We start from the raw sequence: 27353 nt of genomic DNA, 5'->3' as shown, positions 1-27353 counted from the left end.
TCTCCTTCAAAGGTCCCTTCTCACTTACTTCACCCTCTAACTTGAATGATCGCTGGGGCTTCTCCCGCTTACCGTGTGCATCTTAATTACACCTTTCATGATGCTTCTTTTTTTAAATCAAAATTGCAAGCGTTCACAGAAGGACAGAGGATGACGTAACAGAAGCAGCACCCATGTGCCAGCTTGGCAAGACCTCAACATTTTGCCACATTCGCTTCAGGCCTTGGTGCAGAAGTCGGTTGCAGTTGGCGTCTGCTGCAGACCAGCTCTCCCGTCTCCAGCCTGCTCCCTCCTTCCCTTCCCAGAGACAGCCAGCCACTCCCCGGGTGTCACATGCCCGTGCACTCTGAAGACACCTTTAATACATACTCTGTGTTAATCGCGGGTATGCATTATCACTGTGTGCGTGTTCAAACATCCTATCAACGGCCTTGGACCGTACACGGCACTCTGCAACCTGCTTTTGCACTCAGCATTGCACTCATTTTTTAACCATGACACACAATTCCAGTGTATGAATACACCAAAGAGCGGTTATCCATTCCCCTAGTGATGGGCATTCAAGGGCACTGCCATCCCTTTACTCTTACACACAGAGCCCCCACGGAGCCCGGGCACGTCTTCCCGTGGTGGGCAGGAGCCTGGGAGTGGTTGCGGCGGAAGCAAGCGCATCTTCCTTCACCTGGCCAAACTGCTCTCCAAAGTGGTCATGCCAATTTACACTTTCTCCAGCCGAGCGGGAGTTACCTTTTGATCCACAGCCTCTCAAACACTTGGTGTCATGAGGTGTTTAAATCTGTGCCAATCTGAAGAAGACTCACAGTGTTTAATCTGCGTGTCCTGCAAGGATAATCATGTTTATTGACCATCTGGACGGTTTGCTTTTAGACGTTCCCCCCTCGACTTTCACGTGGCCCCCGGCCAGGTCTCTCACCACCTCTCCGTGGTGACCGACAACAGAGACTCTGCAAGTTGGCTGCCTGGGCCCAAGCATTCTGGGCCCCTCACACCTGCAGTGTCTGAGGCCGCTGTCCCGCCTGCCCTGCCTCTTTCCTCCTCGGTGAGGACCGCGTTTACTTCACACGGGGGTGTTTTATGTGAAAAGACTCCTAAGTAAGTGCACAAAAGCACAGGCCAAGTTGTAGAAAAGAGTGTTTAGATTTCAACCCTGCCAAAGATATATATATTAATTTTTTAAATATATATTTATTTATTCCCTTTTGTTGCCCTTGTTGTTTTATTGTTATAGTTATTACTGTTGTCATCGTTGTTGGATAAGACAGAGAGAAATGGAGAGAGAGGAAGGGAAGACAGAGAGGGGGAGAGAAAGACAGACACCTGCAGACCTGCTTCACCGCCTGTGAAGCGACGTCCCTGCAGGTGGGGAGCTGGGGGCTCGAACCGGGATCCTCACGCCGATCCTTGCGCTTTGCACCACGTGTGCTTAACCCACTGCGCTGCCGCCAGACTCCCCAAAGGTATATTCTTAAACTAAATGCCTCTTGTAATGTTATAATTTGTATTTTCCAACCTTTAAAGAATAAACTACCTCAGATTTATTATTGTATTTTGCAACTGACAACTTTAACCCTTCTTTTCAAAAATTATTAAAGGACTTTTATTTCAAGTCAAGGACTTCCAACAGTCCTCTTTGGGCACCTCCACCGGGCTCTCTCAGTGGCCGGCAGAAAGCCTGGCCTCCTCTATCCCTGCGGGAACTCAGGGAGGCTGGCTGCTTTCCAGTCACCTCCATAGCTACTCAGTCAGACTCCTGCAACATACCTGCCAACTCTCTCAAAGGGACGTCGGTGTCAGTGCCCTTCTGACTGGCTGGCACCTGGGCTTGGACAGCGCTGTGCCTGCCTCACTGGGCTAGCTGTCCAAGCAACGTGAGAGAAGGTGGGACTCGGCAAGCACCCCAGGGAGGCAGCATGCTTCCAGCATTAGACAGGCAGCTGGTCCTTACAGAGGACACGCTGCTGGCCGGCCTCGGGTGGAAACTGATGGTGCTAGAGACAGGAAGTGCACTAAAAAGGATGCACAGCCCCGCTCCGGGCCTCACCAGGCTGCCTGGCTTTGCCAGTTACTGAGATGAGTCTAGGTGGGTGCCCCTGACTATCTGGCTCTCACTCTCCTGAGAGCAGAAATGCCCAGGCCTGCTTCTCAGCTCTCGGATCCCCTCTGTGCAGAGTAGACAGCCTTGCACCCCATCAAGGTTTCAGAGAGGAGCCTCGGTTTGCAAGAGGCTAGCTAAGCTGGCGACCTGTTTACTCATCGCAGAAGCACACAGATCCACCTTGAAACCACACAGAAAACCTGCAAGTCTGGACCTCGCCAGAGGGAATAGCCTAAAGGCTTTAGCAGCTCTTCGCTCATCAGAACCAGCTGAGGACAGTGGCACTGATGGAAGATGGCGTCCGGCCCGTCCGTCCGTCCGTCTGTCCATGCCGCTAGACTAGCTGGCCTCGGGAAACCCACGGCTTGCATAGCTATCTAAAAAGCTGCGTGAGGTTAACACAGCGGTACTCTCCCGGGTGTGCTTGGAGTACTGATGATTTTTTTATTTTCTTCTTTTTAAACTCTTGTAGTTTCCAAATTTTCTATCATGAGAATGTATTCTGTTTACAATGAGAGAAAGACATAATAATGTTATTTTTAAGAGCCGCATTCTGATATACTAGCCCCCCCTCTCCACCCTTCCACAGCCCAACACAAGCGTCCTCACTAAAAAGCAGCTGGTGACATCACACCCTGACAGACATCACCAGAATCCTGAGGAGAAGCCTAGACCGCAGTGCCAGGGAGGCTTTCTGCTGCCAACAGCAATGCGGCAGACGCCCTGCTCTAGTCCACCACTCGATTCACTTCATGTCTCGGCTGCAAGAGACACTTCTCCCAGCGCTGAACACCCAGGGACATACCCTCTCACCTGAGCAGCCAGTTTCCTTTTTCTTCATTGACAGTGAGAATGATGTCACATCTCCTCTTTCTATTTTGAGCAACAGAAAGATCCAACTCAAATGCCAATTACAACAGATAACTCAAGTCTGTAGTAAGTATGACAGTCTCAGACTCTAACTTGACCATTTAGTTTGCTTGGCTTGTTTTAAACATTCCAGTGAATGGAACACAGTCTTGACATTACCCTAAACTGTTCCTACATAAACTTGACAGCCCACACTAATTTAATATTAATGCTCACAGTTCATTTCTCTAAAATCTCTCTCTCTCTCTCTCTTTTTTTTTTTTTGCCTCCAGGGTTACTGCTGGGTTTCAGTACCTGCGAACTGGCTGCTCCTGGAAGCCATTTTTCTGTTTAATTGTACAGGACTGAGAGAGGAGGGAGAGATAGAGAGGGAGAAAGACAGACACCTGCAGACCTGCTTCACCACTTGTGAAGTGACCCCCCCCTACAGGTGGGGAGCAGGGGCTCGAACCCGGATCCTTGAGCAGGCCCTTGCGCTTCCTACTATATGCATTTAACCTGGTGTTCGACTGCCCGGCCCCTCTCTTTAAAATCTTTACTAATAAATAAAAGCTCAGTTCCAAGTCACTGTTAAGAATCTATGATTCAACTATCACTTCGCTCAATACTTGTATAACGACATCAAGGTTCCTTGCTCGCTTTTATTTTTCAAGGGCATTTAAAGTTTTTATACAAAGAGAGAAGAACCCTGTCATACAACAAAAAATTCTTCTTCCAGAATCATATAATCTGTGTCTGACATCACATAAGATCTGTGTCCTGGGGCTGGAGGTGGCACCCCCAGTTGGGGGCTTATTCAAGGACCTGGGTTTAAGTCCTCAGTGCCCCTTTGCAGGGAGAAAGCTTCATAAGCAGTGAAGCACTGCTACAGGTGTTTCTCTTGCTCTCTCTCTCTCTCTCTCTCTCTCCCTGCCCGCAAGTTTCTATTTCCTGTCAAAAAGAAAAAGGGAGAAAAAATGGCCACCAGGAGGGACAGATTTCATGTGCAGGCAGAGCCCCAGCGATTGCAATAATAAAAAATAACAATAATTTTTTTAAAAAGCTTGTGTTCCAATCTTGGCAACACCACTTAACAGTAGTATAAATTTGTCCAGATGTAAATGTGGAAAATAGCGTTACCAGCTCGTTGCAGGCACTGTGAGAAGTAAATAAGCCTCTGCAAAGCAGCCGTGTCACCACCTCAGTCAGAATGGCTGCTGGTACTCTTGTCGTGTAAACAAAGCCCCTTAAGCACCTAACTACTTCTGCCGAAGAACTACTGATTGAAGGATTTTCTCGTCAACTTGCAGAACAAATAATTCTCCCCCCAAATGGGCAGTTAGCCTAAAAGTTCAGCAGCTGGGAGTTGGGCTGTAGCGCAGCGGGTTAAGCGCAGGTGGCGCAAAGCACAAGGACCCGCATAAGGATCCTGGTTCGAACCCCGGCTCCCCACCTGCAGGGGATTCGCTTCACAAGCGGTGAAGCAGGTCTGCAGGTGTCTATCTTTCTCTCCTCCTCTCTGTCTTCCCCTCCTCTCTCCATTTCTCTCTGTCCTATCCAACAGCGACAACAACAATAATAACTACAACAATAAAACAACAAGGGCAACAAAAGGGAATAAATAAATAAAATAAATATTAAAAAAAAAAGTTCAGCAGCAGGAGCTAAACTCACCTGAATCGTCCAGTGCGGAGAAAACAAAGAGCTCGGTTCCCATAGAGCAGGTGGTTTTCAGGTCTTTTGGACAAAAAAGAAAAGGTTCATGCACAAACTATTGTATTTTACTGTCCACTGTAAACCATTAAACCCCCAATAAGCAAATAAACAGACAAATAAAAGGTTGAGTCGGTATAGACCATTGCATATGAAACACACAAAGTTCACACAGCATCCTAAAGCATGAAAAGCCTCTCCTCCACTACCTCTGCATCTCGTGTCTAAGCAGGAAGAGCACTGGGCTCAGGGGCCAAGTGGCAGAGTCAACTGCTCCCTGGGTGCTTTGCTTCAAACAGCCTGCACACTGCCACATTCAACATGAAGCCAGCTCTTCCTCTGTGGCTAGTTCACAGGAAGGCTGTCATAAGGATCAAAGGAGACTTACTAGTGGGTGGCTGATCCTGGGACCTCAGAGCCTCAGGTAGGAGAGTCTGTGTGCATCGTCATTAAGCTATCTCTCCTGTACTACTTGGTGGATTTTAAGGTGAATCACTGTACACCACCTCAACAGAGAATTCAGATTAAACTCCGTAAGTTGCTACAGCAATGTCAGTTAGCTCATTTCAAGTGTCCTTTCCTGTTGAAGCTGACACCCCATGGCAGAACTTATTTCTCTTTCTCTCTGCCTCTGCCACAGCCTGTGGGGGGTGGGGGAGGCCTGCTACCCTGATGCTCTGGCTCCTCACAGAGCCGGCATGGAAGGAGACAGTGTCACTGCGCCCAGCTAAGGCGCTAGTGGAAGCCACTGTGAGGCTCAGCTGCAGGAAAGCTTCCAATCCCAGCAGCCGGACAACGAGGCAGAGAGTGTCTGCCTTCCCCAAATCCTACCACTGTAGAAAGGTAAGCTGCCTCTCAGAAAATAAAACATTTTGAAGGGCCAGGCAGGGGCACACCCAGTACCACGCACAAGGACCAGGGTTTGTGTATCTTAAGTATTAGACACTGACTCATTCTGATCAAATAATAATTAGGAAGGAAATAGTTGAGGGTACAATGATGACAAGAAAGAACAGATGACATCCATCCAAAAAGATCTGCGTCTACCTATGTTCACAGCAGCACAATTTATAGTAGCCAAAACCTGGAAGCAAGCCAGGTGTCCAACAACAGATGAGTGGCTGAGCAAGCTGTGATCTACATACACAATGGAATACTACTCGGCTATGACAGAGAATAAGGAATTCACCTTCTTCACCTCATCTCGGACGGGGCCTGATGGGATCCTGTGAAATGAGGTCGGCCAGAAAGAGAAGAATGAACGTGGAATGAGCTCACTCAGGCACAGAAGTTGAGAAATAAGAGCAGAAGGGGAACCACAAAGTGGAACTCGGACTGTGCGGCGCATTGCACCAAAGTAAAGGACTCGGGGCGGGGGGGGGGGGCATTGCACCAAAGTAAAGGACTCGGGGCGGGGGGGGGCATTGCACCAAAGTAAAGGACTTGGGGCGGTACACAATGGAGGACAACCCAGGCTGGGGGTGAGAGTGTTTGATAGAAAACAGAAACTGGGGAGTCAGGCGGTAGAGCAGCGGGTTAAGCGCACGTGGCGCAAAGCGCAGGGACCTGCATAAGGATCCTGGTTCGAGCTCCCAGCTCCCCACCTGCAGGGGAGTCGCTTCACAGGTGGTGAAGCAGGTCTGCAGGTGTCTGTCTTTCTCTCCTCCTCTCTGTCTACCCCTCCTCTTTCCGTTTCTCTCTGTCCTACCCAAATACAACAACAACAATAATAACTACAACAATAAAACAACAAGGGCAACAAAAGGGGAAAGAAATAAATATTGAAAAAAATTAAAAAAAAAAAAAGAAAAAAGAAACTGGCATTCAGCGGAGAAGCAGTTACAGAAGCCAGACCTCCCACCTTCTGCTCTCCATGATGAGCCTGGGCCATGCTCCCAGAGGGATAAAGAATAGGAAAGCTATCAGGGGAGGGGATGGGATACGGAGTTCTGGCGGTGGGAATTGTGTGGAATGGTACCCTTCTTATCCTATGGTCTTGTCAGTATTCCCATTTATAAATAAATAAGTAAATAAAAGAAATTTGCGGGGGTAGATAACATAATGGTTGTGTAGAGAGCCTGCTCACATAAGAGAAGACAGAACTGTTTGTTACACATGTCAACAACTGTACTGACTGTCAACAACCCCCAATAACAAAATTAAAGAAAGGAGGAAGGGTGGAAGGATGGATGGACAGATGACTGAGCTGCAAAGCCTGAAAGAAAACAGGCGTACATGGGAACAAATGCCCAATTCTGCCCGACTCCCCGGCACCAGCCATTCCGGACATCTCTGCTGCTCCTGACGCCGACAAGTGAGAACACCTAGTCTGCGTGCCCCAGCTCCTCATCTTGCCTGTATTTCTCTCTCTCTTTTTTTTTTCCTCCAGGGTTATTGCTGGGCTCGGTGCCTGCACCATGAATCCACCGCTCCTGGAGGCCATTTTTCCCCCTTTTTGTTGCCCTTGTTGTAACCTCGTTGTGGTTATTATCATTGCCATTATTGATGTTGTTTGTTGTTGGATAGGACAGAGAGAAATGGAGAGAGGAGGGGAAGACAGAGAGGGGGAGAGAAAGACAGACACCTGCAGACCTGCTTCACCGCCCGTGAAGCGACTCCCCTGCAGGTGGGGAGCCGGGGGCTCAAACCGGGATCCTTATGCCGGTCCCTGCGCTTTGCGCCACCTGTGCTTAACTCGCTGTGCCACCGCCCGACGCCCTGTATATCTCCTAATCAGCATTCTAACACGATCTGCCCATACACCGTATTTCATTAAAAATTTTTCCTCTTACCTATATTCAATGGCTCGGGTATAATAGACGATAGCTATATCGAATCTTTCCTTCAAAAACTCTTCATTCCCTTTCATTTTCATTAGTTCTCCTTGCTGAGAAGTAAAGGTGAGAAACAAGTCAATTAACTCCACAGACAGCCCCAAGGCCTAGGAACCCCAAGGCTTAGGAATAAAACCACTTTGTTCTATCTTTTCCATCAGCGATACTCTGGTTTGGTGTGAGAGCACAGGAACTGTGGTGATGGGGTGGTAAAGTGGGTGGGGACACATATGCAGTCTGGAGCTGTCCCAATAAGATCTTACACTGCATATTGGTTTTGGGGTTTTTTTCCACCAGGGTTATCGCTGGGGAATCAGAGCCTACACAATAGCTCCACTGCTCTCAGAGGCCTTTTCATTTACTTACTTATTTAATTAATTAATTTATTTATTTATTCTGAATGACGTCTGCTGCAAATTCTGCAAATACATGGAATCTGTCTGCCTAGTCAGCCTGACCCACGGCACCTGTGGGTCCCCCACCCGAACTTGATTTTTTTCTTTTGATGTTGAGACAAAAGTAAGAAAGGGAGAGGGTGACAGACAGAAGCAGCACCTGCAGCACTGCCTACTGCTCAAGGGGGCTGGGCCCTAAGCCACCACTCTGCCCCTAAAATCTTTGTGTTGTCAGAAAGTCAAGAGGCATTTTTGCATAGGAAAACATAGAAAAAAATACCCCACGACTTTTCTGATAACCTGGCATGTTATAAACCAATGTCACATCAATTAAAAAGAAACTAATTAAAAAGAAATAATCTAAGAGATGACATATACAGAAAGCAGGACTAAGGGGCCAGGTGGCGCACCTGGTTGAGCGCACATGTTACAATGCACAAGGATCCGGGGTTGAGTCCCCGTTCCCACCTGCAGGGGGAAGCTTTGCAAGTGGTGAGGCAGGGCTATGGTGTCTCTCTCTCCCACTCTATCTCCCTCTACCCTCTCAATTCTGGCTACCCAATAAGTAAGCTATTTTTAAAAATATTCATTTATTTATTCCCTTTTGTTGCCCTTGTTTTATTGTTGTAGTTATTGTTGTTGTCGTTGTTGGATAGGACAGAGAGAAATGGAGTGGGGGAAGAAAGATAGACACCTGCAGACCTGCTTCACCGCCTGTGAAGTGACCCCCCCTTGCAGGTGGGGAGGCGGGGGGCTCGAACCAGGATCCTTATGCCCATCCTTGTGCTTTGCACCATCTGCGCTTAACCCTCTGCGCTACCGCCCGACTCCCAAATAAAGCTATTTAAAAAAAATTTTAAAGTATATAGAAAGTGGGAATAAAACCTCTAATATTCTGGTATATTTATTTTTAGGAACCTGTCTTTAACTGCTCAATGCTCACTTCATCAAAAACAATACTGACAAGGGTGGTGGCACCCCTGGTTGAGCACACAAGTTATAGTGCACAAGGGCCCAGGTTCGAGCCCCTGGTCCCCACCTGCACGGGGAAAGCTTTGCAAGTGGTGAAGCAGTGTTGCAGGTGTCTGTTTCTCTCTCCCTCTCTATTACCCCCTTTCCTCTCGATTTCTATCTCTCTATCCTGTAAATAAAGATAATGCAAAAAAAATTTTAAAAAAAATACTGGCAAGGGGCTGGGAAGATAGAGTAATGGTCATCCAAAGAGAATTTTCTGCCCTGAGCACCACAGGTCCCAGTTTCACTAGCAGAGCCAGAGCTCAGGGAAAAACAAATAAACAAATAAACAAATACTGACAAGTAAACCTATCACATTTTGAGCACTTCACTAAACATTTATCCCCTTAATACATTATTTGGCAGGCCTACTTTTATATCCTTTTAAAATTTTATTTACTTTGGATAGATAGATACAAGAAATTATGAGTGAAGGGAGAGATATGGAGAGAGAGAGAGAGAGAGAGAGACCTGCAACACTGCCTCACCACTTGTAAAGCCTCCTCCCTACAGGTGGGGGACTGGGGGCTTGAACCCGAGGCCTTGAGTACCGTAATATGTGTCAGCGATGAGTCACCACCCAGCATCACCACTTTTATGTCTTACTAAGTCTACCATGGGGTGCAGAGAAAATAGACTCAAGGTCAAATTTTAATTGCAGGCTAGAAAGTACTGTTTTGACAATAAACCTCGATGCCTGACATTAACACGTAAGTCAATTGTACACAGGCAGTATTGATCAGAGTAATTAAAAAATAAAAAAAAAGTTAGCTAGAACGTAAGAAATCAAAGAAACTACAAAGGTAACTGCAAGCTTCCTCTTAAATTTTCAAAGTAAATCAATCAGCTAAAATAAACTGGACTGTGCCAATGGTTTTTACAGAAAGAAGTAAACAGAATACTACTCTTATAAACCTTTTTTTAAAATTAAAATATTTGCCACGGTAGTTGTAGTAAATTCAACAGCAAGTGGCATATCTCAAACTGTTACCAAGGAAAATCGCACTTTCTTGGCTAATGTTATTTTTTAGTTAAAAATAATAAAATTTCAATTTTCAATGAACTTTTTAAAGCTACATTATAAAGCTCTTACGATGGCGTTTCCTTCTTCTAAAAAAGGGGAAGAATCCCGTGAAAATTTATTTAAATCTCCTGTAAAACACTGCTGAACTTTATAGTGGTTTCTGGGTGCTGTCAAGACAGTAGCTCCATTGAAATGCCCTATGAGCATTAATAAGTTCTGAGAAGCATAAATTATACTTACTAGTATATATTTATTCTCACCTCTAAACATTCCGCACAATATTGAGTTTTAAATTCTTCAAGCAAGTCGCAGTTTTCCGTTATAACTTTAGTTATATGATACTTGTCTAAATTGTATTTTTAGGAGAAAGTGAGAGAACACATTAAAAAAAACTTGCAGTTAAGTAAGATTCTGATATTATTCTAACCCTCAGGTCAGTGAGTTCATAAAGTTCACATTACGGTATCTTCTAAATGACACATTTCCTGCAATCTTTTACATGTATCAAATAATACATTTAAAAACCACTGAAAAGTGTCTGGGAAAACATCAGATTCATTGTTCACTAGAGACCCAGTCTATTTGACCTCTAGTATTAACAGATTTGCTTGTTTACACTAATTGACTGTAAAGTATAGTCTCAAGGCATTCCCAAGTGACTCGGCAATTCAACATCACTGAGTTGCTGAGACAGGACTGCCGCAATGTTCAATGAAAACACCTGAAAACGGAGCTTGGCGGTGGCACACCTGGTTAAGTGCACACATCGCAGTGCGCAAGGCTGCAGGTTCAAGTCCCCGGTACCCACCTGCAGGGGGAAAGCTTAACGTGCAGTGGAACAGGGCTGCAGGTGTTTCTCTCCCTCTGTCCCCACCTCCCCTCTCGATTCCGCTGTCTCTATCCAATAATAAATAGATAAAAACATGAAAAAACAATCTCAAAACAAACACCTGAAAAAGCTCCTTTCTAAAATGAGACAAATGAAGTCTTAATTCAACACTGACTCAAGGAAATGTGAAAATTCCTCTAAAAAATTCATACACCAACCTCAATGCAGGTGGTGTGCAAGAAGTTCTGTAAATAATGAACCGTGGTTCGTGCTACAAAGTTAGCAGGGCCTGCCTCGTAGATCTCAAGTGTTCTATGAAAGAGCTTCTCTATGGGAGTCGGGCTGTAGCGCAGCGGGTTAAGCACAGGTGGCGCAAAGCGCAAGGACCGGCCTAAGGATCCTGGTTCAAGCCACCCGCTCCCCACCTGCAGGGGAGTCGCTTCACAAGTGGTGAAGCAGATCTGCAGGTGTCGGTCTTTCTCTCCCCGTCTTCCCCTCCTCTCTCCATTTCTCTGTCCTATCCAACAACAGCAATAATAACTACAACAATAAAACAAGAACAACAAGGGAATAAATAAATAAATAAGAGCTTCTTTAAAAGTACTGAGAAATGTCATTGCAACCAAGCCTTAGCTATGCCTCTAGGCGGACACATTTCTATCTGAAGGGTCAGAAACAGAGGATTCAAGCAGAGCTTTGGGAAGGTCACAGCACAGCCAGAGCGGTGCCGAGGGCAGAGGGACACTGGGAGGAAAGCCAGGGCTTTGAGCTCAGAGCCCCACCTGCGCCCAGGCTTTGAGCTCAGAACCCACCTGCGCCCAGGCTTTGAGCTCAGAGGCCCACCTGCGCCCAGGTTTTGAGCTCAGAGGTCCACCTGCGCCCAGGCTTTGAGCTCAGAGGTCCACCTGCGCCCAGGCTTTGAGCTCAGAGCCCACCTGCGCCCAGGCTTTGAGCTCAGAGCCCACCTGCACCCAGGCTTTGAGCTCAGAGCCCACCTGCGCCCAGGCTTTGAGCTCAGAGGTCCACCTGCGCCCAGGCTTTGAGCTCAGAGCCCACCTGCGCCCAGGCTTTGAGCTCAGAGCCCACCTGCGCCCAGGCTTTGAGCTCAGAGCCCACCTGCGCCCAGGCTTTGAGCTCAGAGGCCCACCTGCGCCCAGGTTTTGAGCTCAGAGGTCCACCTGCGCCCAGGCTTTGAGCTCAGAGCCCACCTGCGCCCAGGCTTTGAGCTCAGAACCCACCTGCGCCCAGGCTTTGAGCTCAGAGCCCACCTGTGCCCAGGCTTTGAGCTCAGAGGTCCACCTGCGCCCAGGCTTTGAGCTCAGAGCCCACCTGCGCCCAGGCTTTGAGCTCAGAGCCCACCTGCGCCCAGGCTTTGAGCTCAGAGGCCCACCTGCGCCCAGGTTTTGAGCTCAGAGGTCCACCTGCGCCCAGGCTTTGAGCTCAGAGCCCACCTGCGCCCAGGCTTTGAGCTCAGAGGCCCACCTGCGCCCAGGCTTTGAGCTCAGAGGCCCACCTGCGCCCAGGCTTTGAGCTCAGAGGTCCACCTGCGCCCAGGCTTTGAGCTCAGAGCCCACCTGCGCCCAGGCTTTGAGCTCAGAGCCCACCTGCGCCCAGGATTTGAGCTCAGAGCCCACCTGCGCCCAGGCTTTGAGCTCAGAGGTCCACCTGCGCCCAGGCTTTGAGCTCAGAGCCCACCTGCGCCCAGGCTTTGAGCTCAGAGCCCACCTGCGCCCAGGCTTTGAGCTCAGAGGCCCACCTGCGCCCAGGTTTTGAGCTCAGAGGTCCACCTGCGCCCAGGCTTTGAGCTCAGAGCCCACCTGCGCCCAGGCTTTGAGCTCAGAGCCCACCTGCGCCCAGGCTTTGAGCTCAGAGCCCACCTGTGCCCAGGCTTTGAGCTCAGAGCCCACCTGCGCCCAGGCTTTGAGCTCAGAGCCCACCTGCGCCCAGGCTTTGAGCTCAGAGCCCACCTGCGCCCAGGCTTTGAGCTCAGAGGCCCACCTGCGCCCAGGCTTTGAGCTCAGAGCCCACCTGCGCCCAGACTTGCCTGCTCACTGGACTGCAGGGATGGCACGTGGACGCCGGTCCTTCGTTTGCTCATTTCCCAAACAGGAACAGGAGCGTCAGGGAGCCCAGGATATGACCTCCCTCTCTACCTTCTGCCACGGGTCCAGTCGAGAACTGAGGCCCTCCAGAACCTGCTGGCACCACGCAGCCTGTCTGGCGGACCCACCGGGAAAGGATGGCTTCATGTTTAGACCTAATTCTGAACAAAATCTGCCCTCTCCTCAGGAAAAGCAAATTATAGTTCTTCATGCACAGATGAGGCAACCATTTCCTGGGTTTTGCGATCTCTGTGTCTAGGCCGTAGAGAGCTCACTAGGCAGGGTACCTGGGCTCTCATGCCTGAATCCTGGGTTCGAGTTCGGGTGCCACATATGAGGTGCTACAGCAACAGAGGAAGCTCTCACGAGGGCTCTCTCTCCATCTTTCTGTATCACTCACTCTGAATGAAAAAGTGGCCTGGAGCAATGGAATCACAACCAAGTCCCCAGTTCCACACACACACAAGACTGCTGGGAGTCGGGCGGTAGCTCGGCGGGTTAAGCGCAGGTAGTGCAAAGTGCCAAGGACCAGTGTAAGGATCCCGGTTTGAGCCCCCGGCTCCCCACCTGCAGGGGCATCGCTTCCCAGGCGGTGAAGCAGGTCTGCAGGTGTCTGTCTTTCTCTCCCCCTCTCTGTCTCCCCCTCCTCTCTCCATTTCTCTCTGTCCTATCCACCAATGACATCAATAACAACAACTACAATAAAACAAGAAGGGCAACAAAAGGAGGTGAGTAAATATTTTTAAAAATTGCTAATAGTCAAATACCTGAAGGGATAATATTTCACAAAGAAAAAAAATGTATAGTGGTCTCATCAGACACTGCAACAGGATTCAGTAGGGAGATGCAAAGATGCTTCTCCTGTGATGGAGATACAAGCATTCCAATGTGTTTTCTTTGGATCCCTGGTAATTTATGACATCCGGCTGGTGGACAGAATTTTTAAATCTAAAGACCAGGGAGATGGCATAATGGTGACAAAACATCTTTCATGCTTGAGGATACAAAGTCTTAGGTTCAAACCCTGGCACCACCATGAGCCAGAACTGGGTAATCGGTTAAAAAAAAAAAAAAACTTTCCCCCAAAGCATCAAAGAACTCAGTAAGACAAGAAACAAACACCGAGTAACAGTAACTACAAGGCTAGAGCTCTCATACTCAGACCTTTTTTTTTTTTTTAAATCCCAAGATAATCATACAACTACACTTTCAATTTTCAAACAGAAATGACTTTTGTGGAGAACTGAGCCATGTGACAATTTATTTGTACTTACATTCAGTAAAGAAAATACTTAACATGGGCCAACAGTGGTCAACAGATCCTAGTTTAGGGAGAATTGTTACATCTCCTATATATTTCACCCAATTCAAAGCTTCTTCCATTACCAAAATTTTCTGTTTCAAAAAGAAGAGACAAAGAATGTGATTTGAGTATTAAATCTAAGTATATATGTGGCATTATAAATCTATCTTACATAGCACTCAGATGATTGTTTCATGGGAGCTGAATGGATTTTCTTCTTTACGGTTTATGGCATATGGGTACCACCTCTCATTTCCTCGTGACAGGTATGTGCGAAACTCTTGTCATCCCCTACTCAGCTCTTACTCCACCACCAGGCACCATGACCCCAAAACATTTCAGATTTTCTTCTTTATGTTTTATTTGACAGCACAGAGAGAAACTGAGTTAGCAGGGGGAGAAAGATAGACACCTGCAGACCTCCTTCTGTGCTCGTGAAGCGTGCACCCCTGTAGATGAGGAGTGACGGCTCGAACCCAGGCCCTTGTGCATGGCAATATGTGTGCTTAACCGGGAGCACCTCTGCCCAGCTCCACTTCAGGTTCTTTTTTTAAATAAATAAATAAATATTTATTTATTTCCTTTTGTTGCCCTTGTTGCTTTATTATTGTAGTTACTGATGTCGTCGTTGTCGGATAGGACAGAGAGAAATGGAGAGAGGAGGGGAAGACAGAGAGGGGGAGAGAAAGACAGACACCTGCAGGTGGGGATCTGGGGGCTCAAACCAGGATTCTTACGCTGGTCCTTGCACTTTGCGCCACGTGCGCTTAACCCGCTGTGCTACCGCCTGACTCCCCCATTTCAGATTCTTAATACAAAATATGTACAGCCTCCTCGTCTCACCACTCTAGCCTTTCCTGGAATAGACGAACCTCAATGTACCAGTTAAAGGTTATCATTCCATCTAGGGCAAACTTGGGTCAGCCTCAATGGTTAAGATGCTTCAGTAGGGAGTCGGGCGGTGGTGCAGCAGGTTAAGCACACGTGGCGCAAAGCGCAAGGACCGGTGTAAGGATCCCGGTTCGAACCCCGGCTCCCCACTTGCAGGGGAGTCGCTTCACAGGCGGTGAAGCAGGTCTGCAGATGTCTGTCTTTCTCTCCCCGTCTTTCCCTCCTCTCTCCATTTCTCTCTGTCCTATCCAACAACGACAACACTAAAACAACAAGGGCAACAAAAGGGAATAAATATTTTTTTTAAAAAAAGATGTTTCAGTAATGATTACAGGGCTGAGCGTTGATGTCTGTGACCTGGTCAGAGGTGGCCTCAGGTAGCAGGAACACGTAACAGCGGCAGGAGGTTGAGGGCTCTCAGATCACATCTAGACTAGGACTTCCACCCACACCTCAAGGTCAAAGGCACAAAAGGACCGTGTGTCTTTTTTTTTTTTTTTTAAAGATTTTATTTATTTATTAATTAGAAAGATAGGAGAGAAAGCAGACTTCGGGAGTCGGGCTGTAGCGCAGCGGGTTAAGTGCAGGTGGCGCAAAGCACAAGGACCCGCATAAGGATCCCGGTTCGAACCCCGGCTCCCCACCTGCAGGGGAGTCGCTTCACAGGCGGTGAAGCAGGTCTGCAGGTGTCTGTCTTTCTCTCCTCCTCTCTGTCTTCCCCTCCTCTCTCCATTTCTCTCTGTCCTATCCAACAACGACAACAACAATACTAACTACAACAATAAAAAACAACAAGGGCAACAAAAGGGAATAAATAAATAAAATAAATATTAAAAAAAAAAAAAGCAGACATCATTCTGATACATGTTGCCGGGGATTGAACTCAGGACCTCGTGCCTGAGAGTCCAATACTTTATCCACTGTGCCACCTCCCAGACCACTGGGACCATGTGTCTCAAACGTTCTGTGGCTAATGAGGTAAGCCAAGAAACCAAGCAAATGAGCACTCTCGCCTGACCTTCACACGGGGTCAAGAGGCGACAGGAATGCTCCTTGTCCTTCTAGTGCCTCAAATGAGTTTAGAAACTGAAGACAACACCAATAACAATAATAATAACTACAACAATAAAACAAGAGCAACAAAAAGGGAATAAATAAATATTTTTTAAAACTTACAGGGGTTATGGGCAGAGGGAGAAGATAAATAAGTAAATGGTTTCAAAATATACAGAAATCAAGACTAGCAAGATCTGGATCTGAGAGCCTGACCACGTGGACACAATACACGCCCAATGTGGATGGAGACACTTATTTTGCTGGGCTCCCAAGTTAAATACTCACATTTTCTATTTTATAACCAATTCTCAATAAGCCTCCAATAAAGAACGGGTCATTCTGCAAAACAGAAAAAGAGTAAAATACACATTTTATCCTTTATTGATTCAGTCAATTATACTTAATTTTCCCAATGGACCAAAAAAAAAAAAAAAAAAAACTTACATGTCAGGAATACTGCTGTCTACGCCAACAGTACATTTCTCATCAGCAATTTTATTTTGGGGAGGTGGAATTTTATCTTTATTATTTTATTTTGTCCAACCCCTGGAAACCACCAATTTGCAGTTTGTATGAATTTACCTAGTTAGGACACTGATTTCTTTTCTTAAAAGAGTTTTAATGTGTTAATAATTTGGAAAGACAGTTTTCTGTTTGCTTGTTTACAGGGTTTACAGGGTATCTTTAAAGAATTCATTGGCATGGACCTCAATACTTATAAATTTAGGAATATGCATGAATGCATGAACAGTGTTTTCTGTTTCTCCCCCCCGCCCCATTTAATTGGGAGGGTTAATGTTTTACAGTATAGTAGTTGAGGAAAGATACGGTTTTAATCTCAATCATTTATTTGACATATATTATAAAACTTATGAATCATACATTATACAATTCATTATGTAGATCATAAGCTAATACTTTTAAGTTTCAATAACCCCACTTGGTGGAGTGTTTTTTTCTAGCACTGATTATCACTTCCCTTCGGGCTGCTGTCACAAGACCCATTTCCACAAGACAGGTATCAGTATACCTCACCCACCTCCAAACCAGCCCCATGTCCACTCCAGGGCCTTTGGTCCCCAACGCCCCATAGTACCGTCCTCCATGTCCCCGAATCCGAGTCTGCTAAGTGACCACAGTCCATCGATGCTCACCCTCTTATCTACCCCTTGCTTTGGTTTTTAGGTCCCAGCTACGATGAAAATCATCCAGTACTCGTCCTTCTCCTGACTTACTTCATTCACATGATTGACTTCTACTCCCGTCCATGTTGGGAGTGAAAGCTGTGCTACTTGGGCCTTTACAAAACGCACGGCCACACACACAGACGTGCGTACATGTCTTCAGATGTTTTATTTGTGTTCTTTGGATACATCTCCGTTAGTGAAATTGCCAGGATCAGAGAAGCTACATTTTTAAGGCTTTGTGGACTCTCCAGACTATTCGCCGTTAACCCAATGAGCATCCCAGCCACAGTGCCAAGGAGTTCCCTGCTCTCAGCATGCTCCAGCACTGCTTTCTGTCCTCTGGGATACCGGCCATCCCAACGGGGCGGGGTGCTATCTCCCTGTTACTTTGCTTTGCGTCTGATAGTCAGTGACCTTTGGGTATTTCTTCATCTGCCTGCTGGCCATCTAAATATCTTCTTTGGTGCACAGTCTGCTTAGATCTTCTCCCCACTGTAAGTTCATGATGCATCTTACTTGTCAGTCTTTTTTCACCTAACGTATGGTACGTAATTATTTTCTCCCACCAAGGTGGAGCCCTTGGTCGTGAAGCTTTTCGGTTTGATGCAGCGCCCTGGTTTACTCCTGCTGTTATTTCCCTTACTGATGAGCTCAATTTCATTTTACACTTTTTTCTTTTTTATATTTTATTTTCCCTTTTATTGCCCTTTTTTTTTTTTATTCTTGTAGTTATTCTTCTTCTTGTTACTGATGTTGTCATTGTTAGGACAGAGAGAAATGGAGAGAGGAGGGGAAGACGGAGAGGGGGAGAGAAAGACAGACACCTGCAGACCTGCTTCACCGCCTGTGAAGTGACACCCCTGCAGGTGGGGAGCTGGGGTTCAAACCGGGATCCTTACGGCGGTCCTTGTGCCTTGCACCACGTGCACTTAACCCGCTGCGCTACCGCCCGACCCCCCTCTGTTTTCTTTTCTTTTTTTTGCCTCCTCCAGGATTACTGCTCGGTGCCTGCACCATCAATCCACTGCTCCCGGAAGCTAGTTATTTATTTATTTATTAATATTTATTTATTTATTCCCTTTTGTTGCCCTTGTTGTTTTATTGTTGTAGTTATCATTGTTGTTGTCGTTGCTGGATAGGACAGAGAGAAATGGAGAGAGGAGGGGAAGACAGAGAGGGGGAGAGAAAGACAGACACCTGCAGACCTGCTTCACCGCCTGTGAGTCGACTCCCCTGTAGGTGGGGAGCCGGGGTTCGAACCGGGATCCTTATGCCGGTCCTTGTGCTTTGCACCACCTGCGCTTAACCCGCTGCGCTACAACCCGACTCCCCCCGGAAGCTATTTTTATTTCCCTCTTGTTGCCCTTGTTTTTTTGATCGTTGTTGTGGTTATTATTATTCTTGTCATTGATATCATTGTTGTTGGGTAGGACAGAGAGAAATGGAGAGAGGAGGGGAAGACAGAGAGGGGGAGAGAAAGATAGACACCTACAGACCTGCTTCGCCGCTTGTGATGCGACCCCCTGCAGGTGGGGAGCTGGGGACTCCAACCGGGATCCTTATGCCGGTCCTTGCGCTTTGTGCCATGTGCGCTTAACCTGCTGTGCTACGCCCGACCCCGCATTTAGAACTTCTCATAGAGTGGGTCTAGTGGTGATGAATCCCTTCAGCGGGTGCTCGTCCGAGAAGCACTTAGTCCGTCCGTCTAGTCTGAAGGCAAGTCTAGCAGGGAACAGCAACTTTGGTCACACGTCTTCCTCACTGAGCACGCTACAAATATCCTTTCTTCGCCTTATTTTTTGTCACTTTAACTATGATACACCTTGGTGTGTGTCTATTTTTTCTTCGTTCAGTCTGGAGAAGTCTTCCTGTCTTCTTCTGGCCTCTACATACTTTCTGAGTTACTAGAATTAGCTGAGAACTAATTTGCTCAAGTGCTCGTGTATATTTGGAACATTTTTAGGGCTTTTGTCTTGACCTCTTGGTGAAAGTGAAGAACAATGTCTTCTGTCTCCTCACAGTGTCTGCTGCGTGGCAGTGGTCTGTACTGGGTGTGTTTTCTTCAGGGTGAGCACCCTGCTGTGTATGGCGGGGTCACTTACCTGAAGCTGTTGGACTCACCTGGGGAAGGCCCCGCCAGTCACCCAGCTGGTCAGCTAGGAAGAGGTGCTAATTTTACTTTTTAACTGAGGAGGAAACCAGAGCACTGTTCTGTCACTTTCTGAGGTGTCAAGAGACCAAACCCAGGTCTCACTCATGCCAAAATCCTTCATGCAGTGTAAGGCAATTTCCCCAAATGTGATGTAAAAAGGCTTATTACTCAGAAAGAAAGAAAGAAAACTCTGGTGTGGTGATGGTGACTGTGACCTGAGACAGTTGTCACTTTCGGAAGCTACAATCGCAAAGTTTCTATGGACCACGAGCAGCTCACTGTGATCTGTGACAAATTCCCACTTGAATAGTTTTGTGAGGGGCAGTAGTGGGTGTAGGTCCTGTCAGAAGCCATCTTGGTGACCTCTCAGATGCACTCACCAATTCTACAGGACAATCATGTCAGGTCAACCAAAACTAAACCACCACCAGCTGACCATTACAGGCTCCAGCCTGACACCAGACAAGTCATTTATATTCCTTAAGCAGAAGACGGGAGAAAAATGCGTTTATTACCCACCACAACTTTCTTTGCCAAATCCACAATGTCTTCCATCAACTCCAGATAATGCAATTTTTTCAAACTTATCTCAGAAGCATGAGAACTAAAAGAGAAATATATTTTAAAAGATTAGGTTCACCTATATAAAAACTCAGTGAAGTCTACACTTAGCTGTATATTACACCTCAATTTAAATCACCTAGAAAGAAATGTAGTTCTCTAGTTCATGATTTCTTTTATATATATTTTTAAATTTATTTTCCCTTTTGTTGCCCTTGTTTAACATTGTTGTGGTTATTGATGTCGTTGTTGGATAGGACAGAGAGAAATGGAGAGAGGAGGGGAAGACAGAGAGGGGGAGAGAAAGACAGACACCTGCAGACCTGCTTCACCGCCTGTGAAGCGACTCCCCTGCAGGTGGGGAGCCGGGGGCTCGAACCTGGATCCTTACGCCGATCCCTGCGCTTTGCACCACATGCGCTCAACCTGCTATGCCACCATCTGATTCCCTTAGTTCATGATTTCTAACATGGGTTATTACGTGAGCAAAATACCACATCTTTTTGAGTCTAAGACACAGGTTTTTTTTTAAAGTGTGTTTGCATTAGTTATCTAGACTACACATGGAGATGAAAACAGTGTTTTCGTTCACTTCTCTCACTTAGCATAACCACCTCTAGTTCCATCCAAGTAATACAATACTATTATTTTCAATTGCAGAGTAGCCAAAATTCTACAACTTTCTTCTCTTCTATTCAACTACACTGACATTTACGAACAAGACAGGCGTTTCCCCACAAGTATCTACTCTGTCCTGTGTCTGTAGCATTCCATTCATTACAATGTTACATGAACGCTCACTCATACCAACCCCAGGTATCAGCATTTTCCGCCCTGGTGTAGTTTATGAGGGGGAGACAGAAGCTTGCCCTCACAGCTGACACTGCTCAGAACCCAGGTGACATGCTCACCACCATTCACACAAAACGAGTAACATGCAGCAGCTTACGCGGCTTCCACACAGGGGTGCAGCCGAGATATGATAGAACTGTGCTGGTGTTGAAACAGAAGAGGCCAGAAGATCCGGATTTTAATGGCGTCACAGTAATCTTGCAGGACCGAAATTGGCTTTGTGCACCACATACTGCAGATGTCAAATTCTTCATTAAAAAAAAAGTTTCAAATTAATACTATGTGCCTCATTTTGGAAGGAAGCAACATGCAGATATGGAAAAGAGATTAGTGAATGAGTATCTTTTTAAAAAATTTTTTATCTATAAAATGGAAATATTAACAAGACCATAGGATGAGACGGGTACAACTCCACACAATTTCCACCCCAAGAACTCCGGATCCCATCCCTTCCCTGACAGCTTTCCCATTCTCTATCCCTCTGGGAGTAGGGACCCAGGGTCATTGTGGGATGCAGAAGGTGGGAGGTCTGGCTTCTGTAATTGCTTCCCCGCTGAACATGGGCGTTGGCAGGTCGAATGGATGAGTATCTTCACCTTTTGTTAATAGTTAAGTGTTAGCTCAAACTGTTTTTAGCAACAGGTTGGTGGTTTTACTAGCAAAAGGACTTTTTTTAAAAATTTCTTTACTGGGGGATGAATGTTTTACATCAAGAGTAAATACAATAGTGTGTGCATGCACAACACTTCCCAGTTTTCCACGTAACTATACAGCCCCCACTAGGTCCTCTGCCTTCATATTCCAGTACCTGAACCCTCCTCCCACCTACCCCAGTCTCTTACTTTGATGAAATATGGGACAATTTTTTTTAAAGACATGCAATTTTTTAAAGAGTTTATTTATTGACTGATGAGAAAGGAGGAGAGAGAAAGAACCAGACATCTCTCTGGTGCATGTGCTGCCAGGGACTGAACCCAAGACCTCATGCTTGAGAGTCCAATGTTTTATCCACTGTGCCACCTCCCGGACCACATAAGTTTGCTATTTTTATGTGAATAGATGAAGCTCCCTTGGTAATCTTTCAAGAAGCTTAAGTATCAGTGTACTCACCTAAGTTTCTCTCACTTTGGATATAATCTTTATACTGCATACCCTAAGGGGGGAAAAAAATCCTTATTGAAACAGGTCTAAATCAAAAAACCTTGTCAGAAGTCTAAAAATTCTTCATCACATACAAAGAAGATGTATAGCTATGTACGCCAATGGATGTTAGGACCTGCCGAGACCATGTAGCAATACATACATGTATCGAATGGCTGTCAGCCCACCTGAATCAGCATGTCACACGACAATCGTAGCTCAGTGACACAGTGCCTAAGGCAAACAGAAAGGAGCGAGTCTACTTACCACTCCATCACAGAAAAGTTGAGTCACATGAACGTAATCATCAGACACGAAGACACAATCATCCGCATAAGGGCAGTCTTCTAGCGAGCTGTAATCTGGGGCAGTGCATTCTGCCAGGGCCAAATCGCCCATGGTGTCCCACCCTGAGGAGAGAGCACAGACCAGGTCAGGAATGGGAGCGCGTGGCATGCCAAAGGTGGTGGTGACGGTGCTGGTGGTAACGGGGAGAGGAAGCTAGGGCCAGCACTAGGGTAATGACACGGGCATTTCTCAATGACATGAAGGCTACGTAGCTGCTACCTGACACAACCCTTACTGCACTTGATCTGATTTATAAGGGACAGAGAGAAGTTGACAGGGAAGGGGGGTGGGGAGCAAAGAGGGAGACAGAGAGGCACCTGCAGCTGGGGACCCGGGCTCTGAACTCAGGTGTTTGTGCATGGCACTGTGTGTGTTCAACCAGGTGCGCCACTGAGGAAGCCTGCTTCCCATCACAGTATTTCTACAAGACACGGGGGCTCAACAACATCTGGAAGCTGGTTCATTCTAGATGAGCAATATTCTCAGAGAGCACAGTCTAACTCCCAAAGATGGAATAAGAACGGAAAACACAGACAGATACGGCATCTTGGCACCTCACGTCTGGTGGCAAATCATTTGTCTCGAGAAGTTTCCGTGTATAGACACGGAACTGGGAGCTGTGTCACCGCCCACACTCCGCCCAGCATCCGCTCACACCCCGGGCTGGCCGTGCCGATGTCACACTGGCCACTGGCTCACGCTGTCAGGCAGAGCTCAGCAACGCCACACCCCGTGCCAAGTGCCCGGCGCCGAGCACTTGTGCTGGCCATTCCGCTTTCATCAGAGACGCCATGTGGCATCATGGATGGGAGCAGGAAGGCTCTGCAACCGACGTCCTGGGCTGGAACCTGGCTCTCTTGTGTCTCTGAGTATGTGAGATCCTGAGCAGCTCACTTCACCTCTGTGGCACCCTACCCTACGTGGGGCTGGGGAGTCGGCACACCCAGCACCTACAGGAAACGCCGTGACCATCAGTGCTGTGAGCGTCTGGGAGCCCACTATCTGGGGTCTTCTGGCTAAAAGGTCTACCTTCACCAGCAATGGCCAACAGCACTTTCCAGCTGGACCTGCTGGCCTGCCTGCCCTCCCCCCCCCCCCATCTCTTCCTTTGACCTCTCCTCCGTGGGTTCTTCTCCAACCAAAACTCACTCTCTCTGGTCCGTACTAGCTCTCTGGGGTGGCCTTCCCCACTGGACCCAGGTCGGCACACTGTGTCCGGAAGGCTGCCCCACGATTCCTGCCATTCCCAGCCATCATATCCCATCTGTTTTCATCTGCTTGTATTTCACTGTTACCGGCCTGCCTTGGCCTCAGTGAGAACACCTGTGATACCTGCCTCAGCTCTGATGTGCAAGGACGTTTTCCGCACATGGTACAGTCCTGTTACAGAACTGGAGGTGCTCAGCTACAAGCACTGGAGCTGGCCTCACACTGAGCTACAACGAGCAAGAGGCGGAAGGGCTCCCCACCTTCCCAGGCCGGGCGAGAGCCGGGACTCCCAGCGGCCCCTCCCTGTCAAGTGCTACTGAGCATCACGGGGGCCCAGGGCCGCAGGTGAGACTGAGCCTTCCGCTCAAAAACAGAGACATGAAATTCAGTTTTCTCCTTGCTGTGCGCTACCAGGTCTTTGTGCCACATGCCACCTGGCTATCCCAATCTGACTTGGCATCCTCTAGCAGCGACCTGACATTTTGCTGCCACAAAGCACATGCCAGCTTCCCTGCCTCTTCAGAGTGAGTCTCAACTCCCTACCCAGCACGAAGCCCCTGCGGGCGGCAGCCCCTGCTTCTGTCTGCAGCCCCCCTGTGCCACATGGCGGAGGCCGTGCCCACTGCTCGTGCCACCGGAGCCTCACTCCACAGACACCTCAGTGAAGTCTGCCGATCCTTCTCAAATATAACACCCAGGAATTCAAAACATGAACAAACCTCACAAGACTGTAAAACAACTTTTGTCTAGAAAAAAAAAAAAATCAAGGAGAAAGTAGAACATTCAGAAATCAGAAATGTAATTTCTAAATGTCAAGTAAACCTAGGGCCGGGTAGTGGCACACAGGGTAGAGCACACACACTGCAGTCCCCACCTGCAGGGCAGCCTCACAAGCACAGCTGAGGAGAGAGCTGACGGGCGAGGAGATGTGTCTGAGGAAGTGACCCTCACTGCGAACACTAACAGGCACAGGGAGTGAAGAGGACGAGAGATGAAAGGTCACCGGGAAGAGCCGGATGGATGCACATATCCAGTCTGATTTCCAGAAGAGATCAGACAGACATTATCTCTGTTACATTAAAAAAATTTTTTTTTTTACTAGTGACTTAATATGATTTGGTTTTTATTTATTTATTTATTAAGTATCTTATGTATTTGTTTACTGGATAGATGCAGAGAAATTGAGAAGAGAGGCTAGAGAGGGAAGAAGGGAAGGAATGAGGGAGGGAGGGAGACAGACACCTGCAGCACTGCTTCACCACTTGGGAGGCTTTCAACCTGCAGGTGGGGGCCGGGGGCCTGAACCTGGGTCCTTACTCATGGTCACGTGCACTCAGCTAGATGCAGCACTGCCCAGCCCTGAGACACTATTTTTTGTGACACAGGGCTCAGAATCTTCTACACCTTGTGAAAGACAAACTCTGAAATGAGGAAACCCACACATTCAGAACAGGACAAATGAATAGTGGACTCTATTTAGCCTAAAAAGTAAAATGGCCAAACACAGAAAACGCAATGTAATTAAAAGAAAATAAATGGTTTTCTCTAAAGAAGACAATGAAATGGACAGCAGACTACACGAGCATCAGGAAAATAAAACCCTTACCACACTAACAGGAAAAAACGAACTGTCAAGCCAGAACCCTACACCCATCGAAATTCTTTCAAAAATGAGGATTAAGTAAAAAATAAGTCCAGATAAAAACTACGGTGACCACCAGAGACTTTGACTCACTTCTAAAACCCAGAGACACACAGTAACGGCATCTTTAAAGGTCACTCCGAAGACACTGGCTGTGCTGTACGCACCTCTCTCCCCGTTATGTATTTAGTTCGTTTCCTGCAAATGGAGGAATCATACGTGGACAAGACTCAGGCACCACACAATTTTTTTAGAAAACTGAAAGGCTAACTTGGGTTTATCTCAACAAAGAATGTATGAGAAAAGAACATTTTTAAAACATGTAATTGGGGGAGTCGGGCAGTGGTGCAGCGGGTTAAGCACACGTGGAGCAAAGCGCAAAGACCAGCTTATGCTTAGGATCCCGGTTCCAGCCCCCGGCTCCCCACCTGCAGGGAAGTTGCTTCATAAGCGGTGAAGCAGGTCTGCAGGGTGTCTGTCTTTCTCTCCCCCCGTCTTCCCCTCCTCTCTCCATTTCTCTCTGTCCTATCCAACAAAAACGACATCAATAACCACAACAATGTTAAAACAACAAGGGCAACAAAAGGGAAAATAAATAAATATAAAAAAATGTAGTTGGAACTCATTCCTGATTAATGAGAAAAGCCACAGGATTTTCTCCAGAAATACACAAATGTTGGGAGCTGGGCGGTAACACAGTGGGTTAAGGGCAGGTGGCGCAAAGCGTAAGGACCAGCGTAAGGATCCCGGCTCCCCACCTGCAGGGGAGTCGCTTCACAGGTGGTGAAGCAGGTCTGTAGGTGTCTGTCTTTCTCTCCCCCTCTCTGTCTTCCCCTCCTCTCTCTATTTCTCTCTGTCCTATCCAACAACATCAATAATAACTACAATAATAAAACAAGGGCAACAAAAGGGAATAAATAAATATTTTTAAAAATTTTTTAAATACACAAAAGCACACACGCGACACCAAAGGCTTCCCTAACTGGACAAAGGGTAACTACAAACTCTTCAGAAACTTTTTCTTTTCGCCACCAAGGTCGCCCTTGGGCTTGGTGGACGCACACTACTGCCAGCAGCAGCTTTCTTCCATTGATGGAGGGTGAAAGACAGAGAGCTGAGGGAGAGAGACAAAGAGAAGGCGAGACACCCTCAGTCCTACTGCTCAGGAAGCTTTCCACCTACAGGCAGGGGCCAGGGACTTGAGCCTGGGTCTTTGCATGAATTATCTTTTTGATTTTTTTATTGCCACTGGGGTTAGCACTCACTGGAACTTGGTGCCTATAATATGAATGAGTCTACCACTCTCAGGATCTTTTTTTCCCCTCTTCTTCTTTTCTTTTTTTTATATTCTTTTTATTGAATGAGAGAAATAAATAGAAGACAATGAATGGGAAAGAGGTCTCTTGCTCAGCCCAGGCTTTTGGTGATGCTGGGAACTGAACCTGGAACTTCAGAGCTTCAGGCATGCAAGTATTTTGCAGAACTATCATGCTGTCTCCCGATTTGGGGGAGGGGATAGAGACAGACAAGTTGACAGGGGCTGGAAAAGAGGAGAGAGACACCTGCAGCACTGCGTCACTGCTCACAAAGCTCCCCTGCAGGTGGGGACCAGGCGCTTGAATGTGTGTACTCTACCTGGCTCGGCCCCCAAGTGAACAATTTTAATGCAGAAATAGGCCCTGGAAACTCAGGAAGGAAGGGCTTACTTGGATAGAGCCATCTCTGCCATGCACGTCACCCAGAGTCCAGCCCCCGACTGAAGGAACCTGGGGTGCTGGGGTCTCTTTCACTTTCTGTCTCTGCCTCTCTGTCTCTAGGTTAAAAAATTAATAAAATAAATCAGAACAAAGACACATACACCCACTATAGTCACTTCTAATGACTAACACAGTCATGTCCATTGGACACAGAATAAAAGTGTGCCAGCACATTAAGACAAGAAAAACTGGGAGTCGGGCGGTAGCGCAGCAGGTTAAGCGCACGTGGCACAAAGAGCAAGGACCGGTGAAAGGATCCTGGTTCGAACCCCGGCTCCCCACCTGCAGGGGAGTCGCTTCCCAGGTGGTGAAGCAGGTCTGCAGGTGTCTGTCTTTCTCTCCCCTCTCTGTCTGCCCCTCCTCTCTCCATTTCTCTCTG

The 27353-nt window shown here is 47.2% G+C and overlaps 1 protein-coding gene across 3 annotated transcripts in view; it reads right to left on the bottom strand.

The window, feature by feature from the left end:
- The window catches only part of TTC3 (tetratricopeptide repeat domain 3), a 115031-nt gene that overhangs the window by 84385 nt on the left and 3293 nt on the right, over positions 1-27353 (bottom strand). The window contains exons 2-10 of one of the 3 annotated variants that reach the window (XM_060198688.1): positions 22286-22428; positions 21989-22031; positions 20976-21126; positions 19985-20069; positions 16412-16465; positions 14151-14271; positions 10206-10291; positions 7471-7565; positions 4640-4702 (exon numbers count right to left, since the gene is read on the bottom strand). In XM_060198688.1, the coding sequence (XP_060054671.1) occupies positions 4640-4702; positions 7471-7565; positions 10206-10291; positions 14151-14271; positions 16412-16465; positions 19985-20069; positions 20976-21126; positions 21989-22031; positions 22286-22428 (841 nt within the window). Of the gene's footprint in view, positions 1-682; positions 1182-4639; positions 4703-7470; positions 7566-10205; positions 10292-14150; positions 14272-16411; positions 16466-19984; positions 20070-20975; positions 21127-21988; positions 22032-22285; positions 22429-27353 lie in introns of those variants that run through there. The other 2 variants (XM_060198685.1, XM_060198683.1) reach the window with 2 other exon arrangements.

Source organism: Erinaceus europaeus, chromosome 9, assembly GCF_950295315.1.
Source record: "Erinaceus europaeus chromosome 9, mEriEur2.1, whole genome shotgun sequence".
Classification (NCBI taxonomy): Eukaryota; Metazoa; Chordata; class Mammalia; order Eulipotyphla; family Erinaceidae; genus Erinaceus; species Erinaceus europaeus.
Note: the sequence above shows the minus strand (reverse complement) of the source record. Positions and strands in the feature narration are given on the sequence as shown.